At 43.9% G+C, this 19,074-nt stretch overlaps 1 protein-coding gene across 1 annotated transcript in view; it reads right to left on the bottom strand.

Annotated features, from left to right (window-relative positions):
* Nucleotides 1–18,064, bottom strand: part of LOC106594307 (sushi, nidogen and EGF-like domain-containing protein 1) — a 243,836-nt gene extending 225,772 nt beyond the window's left edge. Inside the window, exon 1 of the mRNA XM_045687965.1 lies at nt 17,248–18,064. Coding sequence (XP_045543921.1) covers nt 17,248–17,487 — 240 coding nt within the window. The 5' untranslated portion in view covers nt 17,488–18,064. The remainder of the gene's footprint in view (nt 1–17,247) is intronic.
* Nucleotides 18,065–19,074: the final 1,010 nt, after the last annotated feature.

Below are 19,074 nucleotides of genomic sequence, written 5' to 3'. Positions count from 1 at the left end.
ATCACATTTTACATTTTAGTCATTTAGCAGACGCTCTTATCCAGAGCGACTTACAGTAGTGAATGCATACATTTCATACATTTTTTTTTCCGTAGTGGCCCCCCTTGGGAATTGAACCCACAACCCTGGCATTGTAAACACCATGCTCTACCAACTGAGCCACACAGGACTGTGATGATGTGTTGTGTGATTTACACACTACGAGTCGGGAAAGCATACAGTTTATAAGGCTACTGATTAAATACATTATGATGAACTTTACAGGGTGGTGAAAGTGGAAGGTGAAAAGCTTGATGCTCCTTTCCAAATAAATATCCAGGGTTTTATTCTTGTGAAATGATCATCGACGCTTGTCTGCCGTTTTGACAAATAAAAGTTATCCTACCCTTTTATGCATAATAATCTCATCATGTAGACGATGTGTACGCTCTATCAAACAATGCACAATCTGCGTCCTGCGTGCTGTTGGCTAGAGGGCACGTGCCAATACCAGAGTGGGCACATTTTTTTGTGAGAAAAACATTAGTAGAGTTGTACATGCGATGGAAATCCATTTAACTTGGGAATTTAACCACAAGTCATTTTTATGTGCACTACGTCATCATGCATAGCCTTTAATCTGCGACAAGTGAGTTTGATGGAAACACACTTCCGGTGAGAAAATGTACTTATTGTTTTTAAGCCGATTTTAGAATATTTGCAAGAAGATCTGTCGTCAATTGGATGGAAACCTAGCTATATTCATGTATTAATTCATCACCTAGCTACTGGTGGGAAAATGTGCATATTTACACACTGATTTTTGTCTCAATTTGGTGGAAACACACACCACTGGTGGGAAAATGCGCTATTTTCTGAAAATCGGTCGACAATTGGATGGAAACCTAGCTATTGTCTCAAAATATTCATCCCATCTACATTTTTCTATCAACAGCAATACTCAACATGATTTAATGGAATTTAGTCTCTGGTGAAAGACTATTAACATTGAGGAGCTACCACAGCCAAGACTGGTTCTGGGTTATGAGATTATGAAACTCCAGAAGGTAAGGGGTAGGGAGGCTCATTGGCAGGCAGAGGTTGCTGTATAGCAATACACTACAGGGCAGATGCAGTGTAGGGTGAGGTAGGCAGGGCAGGGGCAGGCAGGGTAGGGTTGGGTAGGGTGGGCGGTGCAGAGGCAGGCAGGGTAGGGTAGGCAGGACAGAGCAGGCAGGGTAGGCAGGAAGGGTAGGTAGACAGGGCAGGGAAGGGTAGGCAAGCAGGAAGGTTAGGGTAGGGTAGGTAGGTCGGGAAGGGTAGGTTGGCAGGGCAAAGCAGGCAGGGTAGGCAGGGTAGGTAGGTAGGTAGGTAGATAGGTAGGAAGGGTAGGTAGGCAGGCAGGGCAGGGCAGAACGGGGTAGGCAAGCAGGCAGGGCAGGTAGGCAGATTAGGGCAGGGTAGGTGGTCGGGCAGGAGAGGAGAGGGCTGTGGTGTTTGGTGGTAGCAGTGGTCAGGAAATCACCCATATCACTGCAGAATTAGTGTAGTAAATCAGGCCAACACTAAATAATGATCATACTTCCAATAACCGGAATATGTTTAGCCGCCTCGTCCGATCCCTGAGAGCATCTGGAAAAGGTTAAAGGGACACTTCGGGATTTTGGCAATTTTGTGCACTTTGAAGGAAAATGCTAACTAGCGCTAATGCAATGACAGAAAATCTAAGGGTATCAATTGCGCTAACACTAGTTAGCATTGGCTCACCAAACTACCTCTAGCTTCCTTCATACTGGACACAGAGACATACAAAATGGTATCCACAAGTTCTTCTGACTCTGGGGAAGTAGATAAAAGAGCCTCATTGGCAAAAATCCAGAAAGATTCCTTTAAGCCGGCCTTGAAAGTTTCCTTCAGAGTCTGAGTATCTTATTAAACATAGAACGATGTCATTTGACATGATCACAGCTCTAAGGCGGTTTAAGGCAATCCCAGTAAGGCTCAAGCAGGTGGTCTAGTATAGCATAGTTGGTATTACATTACAAGGATGGATGCCACATTGAGGTTAAACCCTCTGTTACATGTAGGGGGAGAAAGAGATTTTAGTTAAAGGGATCTGATGATTGAAACACCTTTCTGTTTCATTGAGGCTATACTCTCGGATGTTGACGTGTAATAGCTATTCAGTCAGTCAACCAGGCAGGCAGACAGGCATTAGGTCAAACAGTCAGTCATCTAGTCAGCCACCTAGTCAGCCACCTAGTCAGCCAGTCAGTCAGTCAGTCAGTCAGAGCAAGAGGCAGTTTAGAGCCCTCTTAAAGGGGTTGTGTAAAGCAGTTCAGTCCAGCCTCCTACAAGTCCCCTGGTTCTCTCATTCTCTCTCTCTCTCTCTCTCTCTCTCTCTCTCTCTCTCTCTCTCTCTCTCTCCTTCCCTCTCACTCCCCCTCTCTCTCTCTCTCATCCTTCCCTCTCACTCCCCCCTCTCTCTCTCCTCCTCCTTCCCTCTCACTCCCCCTCTCTCTCCTTCTCTCTCTCCTCCTTCCATCTCACTCCCCCTCTCTCTCTCTCTCTCTCTCTCTCTCCTCCTCCCCTCTCACTCCCCCCTCTCCTTCTCTCTCTCTCTCCTCATTCCCTCTCACTCCCCTCTCTCTCTCTCTCTCTCTCTCTCTCTCTCTCTCTCTCTCTCCTCCTTCCCTCTCACTCCCCCCTCTCCTTCTCTCTCTCTCCTCCTTCCCTGTCACTCCCCCTCTCTCTCCTCCTTCCCTCTCACTCCCCCTCTCTCTCTCTCTCTCACTCCCCCCTCTCACCTCCCCCTCTCACTCTCTCTCTCTGCTTCTTCCCTCTCACTCCCCCTCTCTCTCTCCTCCTTCCCTCTTACTCCCTCCTCTCTCTCTCTCCTCCTTCCCTCTCACTCCCACCGCTCTCTCTCTCCCCCCCACTCCCCCCCCATCCTCACTGTGCCATTCCACCACCCATGTTATTTATTCTTGGGGAATTCTTTGCTGACTTTTTCTGGGTTTTTCTTGGGTAGTTGTCTCTGGAGCCAAGATATTTCTACACTAAAATAAACTTTAATCATGGAAAACTAGGGCCAAAGCAAACCCCATAAATGAAAAAGGTGCCCGGGATCAGTGGGGAAAAACATTAGTCTTTCCTTGTCAAAGAGGACGTTTCACAGACAGTCACAGTGAAGTGTCTACAGCCCACACACTTGGCCCCTAAACCCTACATCCCAAATGGCACCCTATTCCCTTTATAGTGCACTTCTTTTGACCAGTGCACTGTGGACTCTTGCCAAAAGTAGTGCACTATAAAGGGAATAGGGTGCCATTTCGGACATACATCCAACTGGCCTTGTATCTCCCCTAGTCCCTAATGAGATGAGGGGGGTGTAGCCTTGTTGTTCAACCTCATGGCCCTAGGTCAACCTCCATCACACACATAAACACACAGTTTTTTTTCCACTTAAAGTTTTTTCTCAAATGCTTACAAGCGTTTTATAATGTACTTGCCATCTCAAAACATGAATACATTCATCAAAACGATGTTATACAGTCAAAATTGCAAATAGATTCATCAAAAGAACATGACTGCCTGCAAAAAGATTAATGCATCCATAGTTATCTCTTGAGTCCAAGCAGACAAAACAGAAAGTCTGTCTTTGTTAAGAATCTAGGTGATGCAGGTAAGGCGGAGTCAGGCGCAGGACACAGAGATGAGTAATAACCGTAACTTTACTCAAAAACAATATTCCAAGAAGGAGACAATAATCCAGTTCACATATACGAGACAACTTAACACGAACAAACATGCACAAAACCAAGGGGGAAACCAGAGGGTTAAATAGGGAACAATAATTATGGAATGGAAACCAGGTGTGTACAATGAAGACAAAACAAATGGAAAATGAAACGTGGATCGGTGGCGACTAGAAAACCGGTGACGTCGACCGGCGAACGCCGCCCGAACAAAAAGAGGGACCAACTTCGGCGGAAGTCGTGACAGTCTTTTAAAAATCCCTGTGGATCAACACATATTCCTTGCATGATAAAAACAGGAAGTAGAACTATCCAAAGGTGCAGCATTATGGGTAATGATAAAAACAGGAAGCACAACTAACCAAAGGTGCAGCATTACAGGTAATGATAAAACAGGAAGTACAACTATCCAAAAGTGCAGCATTATGGGTAATGACAAAAACAGGAAGTACAACTATCCAAAGTTGCAGCATTATGGATAATGATAAAAACTGGAAGTACAACTATCCAAAGTTGCAGCATTATGGGTAATGATAAAAACTGCAAGTACAACTATCCAAAGGTGCAGCATTATGGGTAATCAATCTCCTTTTATATACTGTTGAAGTCAGAAGTTTACATACACTTAGGTTGAAGTCATTAAAACGAGTTTTTCAACCACTCCACAAATTTCTTGTTAACAAACTATAGCTTTGGCATGTCGGTTAGGACATCTACTTTGTGCATGACACAAGTAATTTTCCCAACAATTGTTTACAGACAGATTATTTCACTATATCACAATTCCAGTAGGTCAGAAGTTTACATACACTAAGTTGACTGTGCCTTTAAACAGCTTGGAGAATTCCAGAAAATGATGTCATGGCTTTAGATGCTTTTGAGAAGCTAATTTACATAATTTGAGTCAATTGGAGGTGTACCTGTGGATGCATTTCAAGGCATACCTTCAAACTCAGTGCCTCTTTGCTTGACATCATGGGAAAATCAAAAGAAATCAGCCAAGACCTCAGAAAAATAATTGTAGACCTCCACAAGTCTGGTTCATCCTTGGGAGCAATTTACAAATACCTGAAGGTACCACGTTCATCTGTACAAACAATAGTACGCAAGTATAAACACCATGGGACCACGCAACCGTCATACCGCTCAGGAAGGAGGCGCATTCTGTATTCTAGAGATGAACGTACTTTGGTGCAAAAAGTGCAAACCAATCCCAGAACAACAGCAAAGGACCTTGTGAAGATGCTGGAGGAAACGGGTACAAAAGTATCTATTTCCACAATGAAAGGAGTCCTATATCAACATAACCTGAAAGGCCACTCAGCAAGGAAGAAGCCACTGCTCCAAAACCGCCATAAAAAAGCCAGACTATGGTTTGCTACTGCACATGGGGACAAAGATCGTACTTTTTGGAGAAATGTTCTCGTGTCTGATGAAACAAAAATGTTTGGAGGAAAAAGGGGGAGGCTTGCAAGCCAAAGAACACCATCCCAACCGTGAAGCACGGGGGTGACAGCATCATGTTGTGGGGGTGCTTTGCTGCAGGAGGGACTGGTGCACTTCACGAAATAAATGGCATCACGAGGAAGGAAATGATGTGGATATATTGAAGCAACATCTCAAGACATCAGTCAGGAGGATAAAGCTTGGTCGCAAATGGGTCTTCCAAATGGACAATGACCCCAAGCATACTTCCAAAGTTGTGGTAAAATGGGACAACAAAGTCAAGGTATTGGAGTGGCCATCACAAAGCCCTGACCTCAATCCTATAGAAAATGTGTGGGCAGAACTGAAAAAGCGTGTGCGAGCAAGGAGCCCTACAAACCTGACTCAGTTACACCAGCTCTGTCAGGAGGAATGAGCCAAAATTCACCCAACTTATTGTGGGAAGCTTGTGGAAGGCTACCCGAAACGTTTGACCCAAGTTAAACAATTTAAAGGCAATGCTACCAAATACTATTTGAGTGTATGTAAACTTCTGACCAACCTGGAATGTGATGAAAGAAATAAAAGCTGAAATAAATCATTCTCTCTACTATTATTCTGACATTTCACATTCTTAAAAAAGTGGTGATCCTAACTGACCTAAGACAGGGAATTTTTACTAGGATTAAATGTCAGGAAATGTGGAAAAACTGAGTTTAAATGTATTTGGTTAAAGTGTATATAAACTTCCGACTTCAACTGTATGTTCCACCTAACAATTTCATACACATCAAATCAAATGTTATTCCTGATAAAAAATGATAATATAAAAAACATATTGTGTGCAGGATTCATTCATCGGTATCATCACAATCCAATTCCATGTATTCAATAACAAAGGCTGGTTTTCTCATTGTTTTGAAGATTGTTTTCCATTGGTGCACAGAAACACAATTCCCAACAGAAATAAGGACAGGGGAATAGAATGGAGAATCACAACTGATATGAATGTATAGGCCATCAATCCACACCAAAGCAAAGCTCTATAATGAAAGATCATGACGACTGAGGAGTCACACAACTTCATTCTCTACATTTCTGCATGTCCGCAATATTATAAACAATCAGAACAAGATATTTCCAAATATTGTATTTATTATTTATTTATTATTGTATTATACAAATGTGTCTTCTGATGACAACAATGGCTGTGACCTAAAAACCCGTACTTATGTTATAATAGTAGGTATTTTGGGCATGAGAAAAAAAAATATGTTTTATAGTACGTGGAATTTAGAAAGTCTAGTACGCTTTAAATGCCAGGATGTCATACTCATTAAACTTTTCATCTAGTAGTAGAATTCGCTGCACACTCTTGAGAAAGAGAATAGTATTTTCGAGACCCACGTGTCTCTGATAAAAAAAACATTTACATTTTAGTCATTTAGCAGACGCTCTTATCCAGAGCGACTTACAGTAGTGAATGCATACATTTCATGCATTTTTTTCTCCGTACTGGTCCCCCGTCGGAAACGAACCCACAACCCTGGCGTTGCAAACACCATGCTTTACCAACTGAGCCACACGGGACAAAACCCCTGATAATCACCCTGAGGGGATGCGCTGTACCAAAACAAACCAATGTGTGGGAACCAACGCAATTACGCAATAGATGATGCATTCTCAGATCAAATCAAATGTTATTGGTCACATACACATGGTTAGCAGATGTTAATGTGAGTGTAGGATGAGTATTTGTTGCTTACTGCATTATTTTTTTTTTAACTAACCTGTACGTTCTTAATAATAGTATGTGGTCCGATTAGTACACAGTATACAGTTTAAATAAGTAGTAGATTATTTAAGTAGAAAGACAGATTTGGGACAAGGCCACTGTTTTCTATTCTGTGAGCAAAACACTTAATAACAGTGAATGTTGAATTTTAAAGTTTTACAAAAGGCGTTCTAGGATGTTCAAGTCAGATACTAAAGGCAAGGAAATGATCAGAAGTGGTAAAGGTATTTTAGCAGGGAAATGATCAGAAGTGGTAAAAGGTCTTTTAGCAGGGAAATGATCAGAAGTATAAAGGCCTTTTAGCAGGGAAATGATCAGAAGTGGTAAAGGCCTTTTAGCAGGGAAATGATAAGTAATTTCAGAAAATGTCCTTAATATATTTGCAATGATAGTGGAATGATACGGTTTCACAATATATAACAAATATGAATTAAAGAAAAATACATTCTGATGCAAAATTGTATTGGGATTGGTGTAAACTTCCTATTTGTCAACCAAAGCCGGTCAATCTCAGACACGTGGTATTCTCCTCACCAGCCAACCAACAACCTGGGCAAGAATCCTACCTGTAGACATCGCTCTGCCAATACCTGGTTTGCTAAAAGTCTACATTGTTCGCCTCATTTCAGTTTGTGACAAAACAAGCAATGTATAGTGCAGAGAATCATTGTACCATCTAAACCGCTGTGAAATATCTTTTCAATATCGAAAAACATTGTATTTTCAGCTGTTTGACGCTGATGGACAAAACCGAAAGTAAAAGATGTGTCACTCCCTGACCTTAGAGAGCCTTTTATTCTCTATGTTGGTTCGGTCGGGGTGGGTGATCTAGGTTGTTCTATTTCTATGTTGGCCTGGTATGGCTCCCAATCAGAGGCAGCTGTTTATCGTTGTCTCTGATTAGGGATCATATTTAGGCAGCCATTTCCCTACTGTGTTTTGTGGGATCTTGTTTTGATTTAGTGCATGTAGCACCTCTGAAGTTACGGTTCGTTGTTTATTTATTTGTTTTGTTCAAAGTTTCACTTAATAAAATATGTGGAACTCAGAGCACGCTGTGCCTTGGTCCGTCTCTCCACACAGTCGTGACAAGATGAGTCCCCACTGAGGTTGTGGTGCAGGAAATGTGGGGGAGGAGGAAGAGTTGTTTGAATTCAGGCTAAGTGGTTGCAAATCCACTAATTTCCATTATGGGGCTTCGTCCTACATGATGCTCCTTCAATGCACACACATAACAGACACACACCTAACAGAAGCACACACAAACACACACACACGCACATGCACACATCAGTCAATCCATCAATCAAATGTATTTATAAAGCCCTTTTTACATCAGCCGATGTCACAAAGTGCTATACAGAAACCCAGCCTAAAACCCCAAACAGCAAGCAATGCAGATGTAGAAGCACGGTGGCTAGGAAAAACTCCCTAGAAAGGCAGGAACCTAGGAAGAAACCTAGAGAGGAACCAAGCTCTGAGGGGTGGCCAGTCCTCTTCTGGCTGTGCCGGGTGGAGATTATAAGAGTACATGGCCAAGATGTTCAAACGTTCATAGATGACCAGCAGGGTCAAATAATAATAATCACAGTGGTTGTAGAGGGTGCAACAGGTCAGCACCTCAGGAATAAATGTCACATGGCTTTTCATAGCCGATCATTCAGAGTATCTCTACCACTCCTGCTGTCTCTAGAGAGTCTAAAACAGCAGGTCTGGGACAAGGTAGCACGTCTGGTGAACAGGTCAGGGTTCCATTGCCGCAGGCAGAACAGTTGAAACTGGAGCAGCAGCACGACCAGGTGGACTGGGGACAGCAAGGAGTCATCAGGCCAGGTAGTCCTGAGGCAAGGTCCTAGGGCTCAGGTTCTCCGAGAGAAGAGAGAGAGAAAGAGAGAGTAAGATTAGAGGGAGCATACTTAAATTCACACAGGACACCGGATAAGACAGGAGAAATACTCCAGATATAACAGACTGACCCTAGCCCCTCACACATAAATTATTGCAGCATAATTACTGGAGGCTGAGACAGGAGGGGCCGGGAGACATTGTGGCACTGGCCGACGATACCCCCAGACAGGGCCAAACAGGTAGGATATAACCCCACCCACTTTGCCAAAGCACAGCCCCCACACCACTAGAGGGAAATCTTCAACCACCAACTTACCATCCTGAGACTAGGCCAAGTATAGACCATGAACATCTCCCCCACGGCACGAACCTGAGGTGGGGTGTCAACCCGGACAGGAAGATCACGTCAGTGACTCAACCCACTCAAGTGCACAATTTTGAACATGAAAGTTATTAATAAACAAATTAGGCACATTTGGGCAGTCTTGACACAACATTTTGAACAGAAATGCAATGGTTCATTGGATCAGTCTGAAACGTTGCACATACACTGCTGCCATCTAGTGGCCACAATATAAATTGCACCTGGACTGGAATAACACATTATGGCCTTTCTCTTGCATTTAAAAGATGATGGTATGAAAAATACAAAAGAATGGTTGTTTTTTCTTTGTAGAATCTTCTACCAGATCTAATGTGTTATATTCTCCTACATTAACTTCACATTTCCACAAATTTCTAAGTGTTTCCTTTCAAATGGTATCAATAATATGCATATCCTTGCTTCAGGTCCTGACCTACAGGAAGTTAGATTTGGGTATGTCATTTTAGGCGAAAATTGAAAAAAAGGGGCAGATCCTTAAGAGGCAAAACACCGCCATGTTTAGTTTTGCCCAACCTAGATCGAGGCACAGACACGGTCTCAATGGGGATAGCTGAGCTGACTACACTGACTGTGCTAGTGGGAGACTCCACTGGGCTGCCAGACTGGCTAACAGCCTGCTGCCTGGACCGCACCCTATTTCATTGTGGAGCTAGAGGAGTTAGAGCCCTGTTTATGTTCATAGATAAGATGAGAGCACCCCTCCAGCTAGGATGGAGACAGTCACTCCTCAGCAGACCAGGCTTGGTCCTGTTTGTGGGTGAGGGCCAGAAAGAGGGCCAATTATCTACAAATTCTATCTTTTGGGAGGGGCAGAAAACAGTTTTCAACCAGCAATTGAGTTGTGAGACTCTGCTGTAGAGCTCATCACTCCCCCTAACTGGGAGGGGGCCAAAGGCTCTGCTGTAGAGCTCATCACTCCCCCTAACTGGGAGGGGGTCAGAGACAAGTACTCGATGCCGACACATCTTTCTAGCTGATTTACACGCTGAAGCTATGTTGCGCTTGGTGACCTAACACACAAGTTATCCAGCAACAGTTATCCTGCAACAGTTACCCTGCAACAGTTAGCCTGCAACAGTTATCCTCAACAGTTATCCTGCAACAGTTATCCTCAACAGTTATCCTCAGCAGTTAGCCTGCAACAGTTATCCTCAGCAGTTAGCCTGCAACAGTTATCCTCAACAGTTAGCCTGCAACAGTTATCCTCAACAGTTATCCTCAACAGTTATCGTCAACAGTTATCCTCAACAGTTATCCTGCAACAGTTATCCTCAACAGTTAGCCTGCAACAGTTATGTTTAACAGTTATCCTCAACAGTTACCCTGCAACAGTTCCCCTGCAACAGTTAGCCTGCAACAGTTATCCTCAACAGTTATCCTGCAACAGTTATCCTCAACAGTTATCCTCAACAGTTAGCCTGCAACAGTTATCCTCAACAGTTATCCTGCAACAGTTATCCTCAACAGTTATCCTCAGCAGTTAGCCTGCAACAGTTATCCTCAGCAGTTAGCCTGCAACAGTTATCCTCAACAGTTAGCCTGCAACAGTTATCCTCAACAGTTAGCCTGCAACAGTTATCCTCAACAGTTATCCTGCAACAGTTATCCTCAACAGTTAGCCTGCAACAGTTATCTTTAACAGTTATCCTCAACAGTTACCCTGCAACAGTTCTCCTGCAACAGTTAGCCTGCAACAGTTATCCTCAACAGTTATCCTGCAACAGTTATCCTCAACAGTTATCCTCAACAGTTAGCCTGCAACAGTTATCCTCAACAGTTAGCCTGCAACAGTTAGCCTGCAACAGTTATCCTCAACAGTTATCCTCAACAGTTAGCCTGCAACAGTACAACAAGGTAACAGACAGGCCAGGCTGAGACTAGATTACAGAACAAGGTAACAGACAGGCCAGGCTGAGACTAGATTACAGAACAAGGTAACAGACAGGCCAGGCTGAGACTAGATTACAGAACAAGGTAACAGACAGGCCAGGCTGAGACTAGATTACAGAACAAGGTAACAGACAGGCCAGGCTGAGACTAGATTACAGAACAAGGTAACAGACAGGCCAGGCTGAGACTAGATCACAGAACAAGGTAACAGACAGGCCAGGCTGAGACTAGATTACAGAACAAGGTAACAGACAGGCCAGGCTGAGACTAGATCACAGAACAAGGTAACAGACAGGCCAGGCTGAGACTGGATTACAGAACAAGGTAACAGACAGGCCAGGCTGAGACTAGATTACAGAACAAGGTAACAGACAGGCCAGGCTGAGACTAGATCACAGGACAAGGTAACAGACAGGCCAGTCTGAGACTAGATCACAGGACAAGGTAACAGACAGGCCAGGCTGAGACTAGATCACAGAACAAGGTAACAGACAAGCCAGGCTGAGACTAGATTACAGAACAAGGTAACAGACAGGCCAGGCTGAGACTAGATTACAGAACAAGGTTACAGACAGGCCAGGCTGAGACTAGATCACAGGACAAGGTAACAGATAGGCCAGGCTGAGACTAAGGTCTAGTTATCACTTTCCTAGGTGTCTCTGACTGAGTGACCGTCTTCATAGCCACTCCTCTTTGCTGCTTTAAAGGGAAAGGAATGCATACACATTACAGTACAGGACAAAGTACAGGACGGCAAAGACAAGGCTGAAAATGGCAATGTTTTCAAAGTATCTGCCGTATGAGGGAGAGGGTTAAGTGTTCTTCGTAGGGAGCAGTGGAGAACTGAAGGGTTTTGGGGGGGGGGGGGGTGGAAACACTTGAGCATACAGGAGATACTGTGGCTTAAAGGAGATAAGCTATGATAATACCGTAAGACAACTTTCTAGATCCACCTCAAATTGTTTGGTTCTACAGCTTCCACTGTTGCCATGGAGCTGAGGCTTGGAATGGAACTCTCCAGGAGGAAGACATTACTGTGTTTAGTGAAACTGTTCAGAACCCGAAGCTTGTCTCTCATCTCATGAGAGAGAGCGAGAGAGAGAGAGAGAGAGAGAGAGCAAGTGAGAGCTCACAATGTGGCATGCATAGTTTGCGGGAGAGAAGTTAATTGATTCAGCTAACAGTTTGAAAACAAGCGTGACTGTAATTTCAAGTGCCTGGCTGCCACAGTCTTTGATGTCTTAATATGATATATGCCGTTTAGCTGACATTTTTATCCAAAGTGACTTACAGTTTACGTATGGTTAGTTCTGGGTTTCAAACCCACTACCTGTTACAAGCACCATGCTCTACCAAGTGAGAAACGCACTATTCCCTATGTACAGTAGTACACTACTTCTCACCAGAGCCTTACGGGTCCTGGGTATCAAACCCACTACCTGTTACAAGCACCATGCTCTACCAACTGAGCTACAAAGGACCACATATCTTAAGTGACATATGAATTATAGTCAGACCTGACTCCTAGTTATCTCTAGTTATCTCTAGTTACCTCTAGTTACCTCTTGTTACCTCTAGTTACCTCTAGTTATCTCTAGTTACCTCTTGGTATCTCTAGTTACCTCTAGTTACCTCTAGTTACCTCTAGTTATCTCTAGTTATCCCTAGTTACCTCTAGTTACCTCTAGTTACCTCTAGTTATCTCTAGTTACCTCTAGTTACCTCTAGTTATCTCTAGTTACCTCTAGTTATCTCTAGTTACCTCTAGTTACCTCTAGTTACCTCTAGTTATATCTACTTACCTCTAGTTACCTCTTGTTACCTCTAGTTACCTCTAGTTACCTCTTTTGCACCCTTTGCCAGTTCCTCCAGGATTCTTTCATTCTTCGATCGCAAAATGTTTAGCAAAATCAGCAATTCTCGTGTATATTATGCTAGGGCTTGCAACTTTCATCAATCACTTCACTATTTCCACACACGCCAACAAACCTTTTCCCCTCGTCAGTGCATTTCCGTAACAATTGGCATGAAAAATCAATCATTTTTGCCAACAAACATCACAAAGAATCCCTGTGACAGTGCTTTTCGATACCAGGCTGTGTCGCAACCGGACGTGACTGGGAAATCCATAGGGCGGCACACAATTTTCCCAGCGTCGTCTGGGTTAGAGGAGGGTTTGGCCGGGGGGGGGCTTTACTTGGCTCATCGCACTCTAGCGACTACTTGTGGCGGGCCGGGTACCTGCAGGCTGACTTCGGTCATCAGTTGAACGGTGTTTCCTCCGACCCATTGGTGCAGCTGGCTTCCGGGTTAAGCGTACGGGTGTTAAGAAGCGGTTTGGCGGGTCACGTTTCGGAGGACGCATGACTCCACCTTCGCCTCTTCCGTGCCCGTTGGGGAGTTGCAGCAGAGACAAGATCGTAAATTAAATAATAATCTCTGGAGGGACTGTCTTCACTTCTCTCTACAGCACTAACTAACGCAGATCATAACATATCTTCTCTTGGGGTGAGTTCAGCCACCCTAATGCATATGCCTTCATACCATATCTCCAGATTTTCTCATGGGGTAAGTTGAGCCACCCTTGTTTCTAGGAAAATCACACACAAAATGTATAATTTGACAAAAGAGGCAGGGCTGAAAGTAAGATAGTCTGGTATGAGTTCACAGAAAAATAAATAGTGGGGGGTTACACCGTAGCGGTAAAACATGAGCCTATTAGAAAAATCTAAACTCTGACATGTAATAGGACAGTAGTGGACACATAAACAATCTCCAAAGGTTGTTACACTTTTTGGTGTTTTGTGTTACAGATGTCTCTTTTCATTCACCACTGTTTGGAGGCTGGAAATATGTTGTGAGTGGATGAAGCCTAGTAAAGGAGCCTTTTGAAGTGATTGTTCGAAAAAAAACATCCTCACTGATTGTGTTTATGCCACAATAAAAGGTCATTTCTTTTAAAAGTTAAATGACAAATCTTTATGACTGACAGAGATCCTATTAAATTAATAAGGATTCTCTATATAATTCTATGATTATTGTATGTAATTCTATGTCATTTTATGATTATTCTATGTAACTCTATGGTTATTCTATGTAATTGTATGGTTATTCTATGTAACTCTATGGTTATCCTATGTAACTCTGGTTATTCTGTGTAATTCTATGGTTATTCTATGTAATTCTATGGTTATTCTATGTAATTCTGTGGTTATTCTATGTAATTCTGTGGTTATTCTATGTAACTCTATGATTATTCAATGTAACTCTATGGTTATTCAATGTAATTCTATGGTTATTCTATGTAACTCTATGGTTATTCTATGTAACTCTATGGTTATTCTATGTAACTATGATTATTCTATGGTTATACTATGTAATTCTATGGTTATTCTATGTAACTCTATGATTAGTCTATGATTATTCTATGTAATTCTGTGGTTATTTTATGTAATTCTGTGGTTATTCTGTGTAACTCTATGATTATTCTATGTAACTCTATGGTTATTCTATGTAACTCTATGGTTATTCTATGTAACTCTATGGTTATTCTATGGTTATTCTATGTAACTCTATGGTTATTCTATGTAGCTCTATGGTTATTCTAGTCTAAATCAGAGATCTGAGTGCACAGCAACACACAGACTTGTCTTATCTCGTCTAGAAATTCACTTCTGACTTTCACAGCGTTGGAAGATAGCAGGATGTGCCACAATTCATTAGCACCCTACAGTACAGCACACAGCAGGACATTTCATACAGACGGGTTTAACGTCAACATCGTTAAATATGAATGACATACCCAAATGCCTCCTATGCTTATTGCCTACTGTAGTGCGTCATTGTAAAATAAGAACTTATTCTTAACTGACTTGCCCTAGTTAAATAAAGGTTAAATAAAATAGTACTGTAATAGTATTGAGCATGAAAAGGGCAGGGCTACAGTCACATACCTCAAGTTAAATGAGAAACTAGTATTGGATGTAATAACGCAGGATGCACAGCTCTGGCATGTCATGGCCTGTCCTAGTATTTCTGACCCTGTGTCTGTCTGTGTGTGTGTCTCCGTATTGTGTCATTTGCATTGGAACACTAACCTCACCAGCAATACACCCAAATGCCTGAAGCTAAAGTTAAATGACATGTACTGTAACTAAACAGGCCACATGTCATGTCAGGAAAGTCTTGATATTCTGATTTTCACTCTGTCACTATCACTGACCTCACCCTCCTTCTACAATGACCTCAATCTCCACCCGGCTCGAGGCTACAGGCTTATATTAGAACACTGACCTTTGACCTTGCCAATTGTTGCCATAGTACCTCCGAATGTCGTGGTCTGGCAGCGTGTTATAAAAGGGGGGGGGGATCAAAGAGGAGGATCACGGTGAGGAGGGGAGATGGGGATTGGAGAGGAGGGGAGATGAGGATTGGAGAGGAGGGGAGATGGGGATTGGAGAGGAGGGGAGATGAGGATTGGAGAGGAGGGGAGATGGGGATTGAGAGGAGGGGAGATGGGGATTGGTGAGGAGGGGAGATGGGGAGATGGGGATTGGAGAGGAGGGGAGATGGGGATTGGTGAGGAGGGGAGATGGGGATTGGAGAGGAGGGGAGATGGGGATTGGGTAGGAGGGGAGATGGGGATTGGAGAGGAGATGTGGGTTGGAGAGGAGGGGAGATGGGGGTTGAAGGGGAGATCGGGATTGGAGATGAGGATTGGAGGGGAGGGGAGATCGGGGTTGGAGAGAGATGGGGTTTGCAGAGGAGATGGGGATTGGAGATGAGATGGGGATTGGAGATGAGATGAGAATTGGACGGGAAGGGAGATAGGGGTAGGAGGTGAGGGGAGATGAGGATTGGAGGGGAGGGGAGATGGGGATTGGACGGGAAGGGAAGGGAAGGGAGATAGGGAGGTGAGGGGAGGAAGGAGATGGGATTGTAAGGGAGGGAGTGGGGTAGGAGGGAAGAGAAAGGGGAGAAGGAGAGGGGTATTGGAGAGACGAGAAGAGGAGGGGACAGGGGGTATTTGGAGGTTGAATGCGGACAGAGGCACAGCCCTAACAGGTGGTGTTGATTTAAAGGGGCTTTGGCTTCTCCATGAGTTGGAACTGAACCCCATACAAGACAAGCTCAGATCAAAGAACTGTTGTGGAGCACAAAACCCTGTCAAACCACTCAGCTTCCTCCAACCAGCATTCACTCTCTCTTTCTCGCTCTCTTTCTCTCTCACACAATCCCAGTCTCTCTCCCCACATCTCTCTCTCACAATCCAGATTGCTCTCCTCTCTCTCTCTCTCTCTCTCTCTCTCTCTCTCTCTCTCTCTCTCTCTCTCTCTCTCTCTCTTTCTTCTCTCTCTCTCTCTCTCTCTCTCTCTTTCTTCTTTCTGTCTCTCTCTCTCTTTCTTCTTTCTGTCTTTCTCTCTCTCTCTGTCTCTCTCTCTGTCTCTCTGTCTCTCTCTCTGGCTGTCTCTCTATGTCTCTCTCTCTTTACTCTGTCTCTTTGGTATGGGAATCATATGTTTACTTTGCCAAAGCAAGTGAAATAAACAAGAAACAAAACAACAATGACAAAAAGCAACAATCTGATAATAACCGTAAACATTACACACACAAAAAGTTTCAAGAGAATAACAGCGTTTAAAATATGATATTATTAGCGGTTTTAAAATGTAGTACAACATTTAAAATGTTACATAAGCTCTCTCTCGCTACGATACACTACAGTAAAAACACAAGCTGTCTCCTTACAACAGCTCTCTACAGACTTACTGACACAGACTTACAACAGCTCTCTACAAACACTGACACAGACTTACAACAGATACTGTTCCTTCTTGTGTATGTGTCTGTCTGTGTGTGTGTGTGTCTGTCTGTGTCTGTGTGTCTGTCTGTGTGTGTGTGTGCACATGAGAGAGCTGGACAGGCAGGGTGAGCAGATGCATTAGAGAGATGAGAAAGCTAGGGTGGACTGTGATTCCAGCCATGGGGGCTGGACACTATATCACTCCCACACCCGAGGTCACACACACACACACACACACACACACACACACACACACACACACACACACACACACACTCATATAGCACTTGAAGCAACAGGTTTTGCATGAATGAAAGAGCACATTCTCTTGCATATGTCGCACACTCTGCTCTCCTTTACTCACGTAGAGTCCCGAGTGCCTGTCACCGAAGAAGGGGAATGCCACAGAGATCTCCACCAGGCCTGAGCCTCCATCGTCCTGAGAGATCGTCTGCAAATCCCCCCAGTCCTGGCCAAAGGGGTAGAAGTCCTCCAGGGGCACCGACGGCTCGACCAGCCCAGGGAGGAACAGCAGATCCAGGCAGAGCAGGGTGCAGAGGCAGGGTAGTAAGGATCCAGGTACCAAGGCAGTTCCAGGCACCATGACCTCAGCCTCTTGTCAGAACAGGAGAAGAGGGGGACAGGACAGTATCTCTTATTCTACAACACCAGCAGCCCTTTAAATCTTCTGTGTCTCAATTTCTCTGTCCTTCTTACACACTCTCTCTCTCTCTCTCTCTCTCTCTCTCTCTCTCTCTCTCTCTCTCTCTCTCTGTCAGGGATGGAGGTGACAGGGACGGTCAAGGCAGGCAGAGGGTATCAGAGGGCAGGGAAGGGGTGGCAGGATACCTGGGGTAACAGCAAGACAGGATAGGAACGGGATATTATTTTCCACAGATGTACCAACAGCAGCCCTTTAAATTAAATCGTCCAATTTCTCTGTCCCTCTCTTTCTTTCTCTCTTTCTCGCTCTCTCTGTTGTGCCCCTCTTAGTTGTGCCGGTTGTCTGAGGCAAGGGGATAGACTCCTTGCATTTTGCTTGCCTTGCTGCTGGGTGCTTCGTTGGTTCGTAAGCTGTACTGCTGCTGCTCCGTCTCACAGAAATGAAATGAGGGAAAGACAGAAAGAAAGGGGGAGCAGAGTGATTCGGCACAACTTTTATTTTTTTTTGTCCCTGATGGTGAGCTTAGAAATATTCTCAATAAAAGCCCTATTCTGCCTGCCAAAGGAGTTCTTTCAGCTCTGCTCGGCCACACGCCCCAGGGGATTCACTACCTCGCATAATGAGGGACCATCGGCCAATGGTAGAGGAGAGGCCAGTAACTGGATAACCACTGGGCGGACCTATGTTAATCAAAGGAGTTCTTTAAAGAAACTATCTGACAAGGCTTTCCCCTCTCCTCTCCTCTCCTCTCCTCTCCTCTCCTCTCCTCTCCTCTCCTCTCCTCCCTTTAACCCAGTACTCTGTGTAAAGCTACCTCCTATCAGGGTATGTTTAACCCTTTACTCTGTGTAAAGCTACCTCCTATCAGGGTATGTTTAACCCTTTACTCTGTGTAAAGCTACCTCCTATCAGAGTATGTTTAACCCTGTACTCTGTGTAACGCTACCTCCTATCAGGGTATGTTTAACCCTTTACTCTGTGTAAAGCTACCTCCTTTTCAGGGTATGTTTAACCCTTTACTCTGTGTAAAGCTACCTCCTATCAGGGTATGTTTAACCCTTTACTCTGTGTAAAGCTACCTCCTTTTCAGGGTATGTTAAACCCTTTACTCTGTGTAAAGCTACCTCCTATCAGAGTATGTTTAACCCTTTACTCTGTGTAAAGCTACCTCCCATCAGGGTATGTTTAAACCTTTACTCTGTGTAAAGCTACCTCCTATCAGGGTATGTTTAACCCTTTACTCTGTGTAAAGCTACCTCCTATCAGGGTATGTTTAACCCTTTATTCTGTGTAAAGATACGTTGGTGCAGTTGTAGATAACATGTAAACAGCCTAACCAGCTCTGTTAGGGTGAGAAAATGGTCAACGTTAGTTGTTCCCTCATTTGTGTCTGGATGTAGCTAGCAAGCTAGCCAACGTTGTTAGCCAGTTAGCAAGGTTGCTTGACTGCCTGTTGTTAGGTCAAAACGCTCGGATCAACCCTACTCATCGGTCAGATCGTCCAGTGTGCGCTCCGAGAGCGAAATT

The sequence above is a fragment of the Salmo salar genome, chromosome ssa10, assembly GCF_905237065.1.
Source record: "Salmo salar chromosome ssa10, Ssal_v3.1, whole genome shotgun sequence".
NCBI classification, from domain to species: Eukaryota; Metazoa; Chordata; class Actinopteri; order Salmoniformes; family Salmonidae; genus Salmo; species Salmo salar.
The sequence above is the reverse complement of the archived record's forward strand: the minus strand, read 5'-3'. Positions and strand labels throughout refer to the sequence as shown.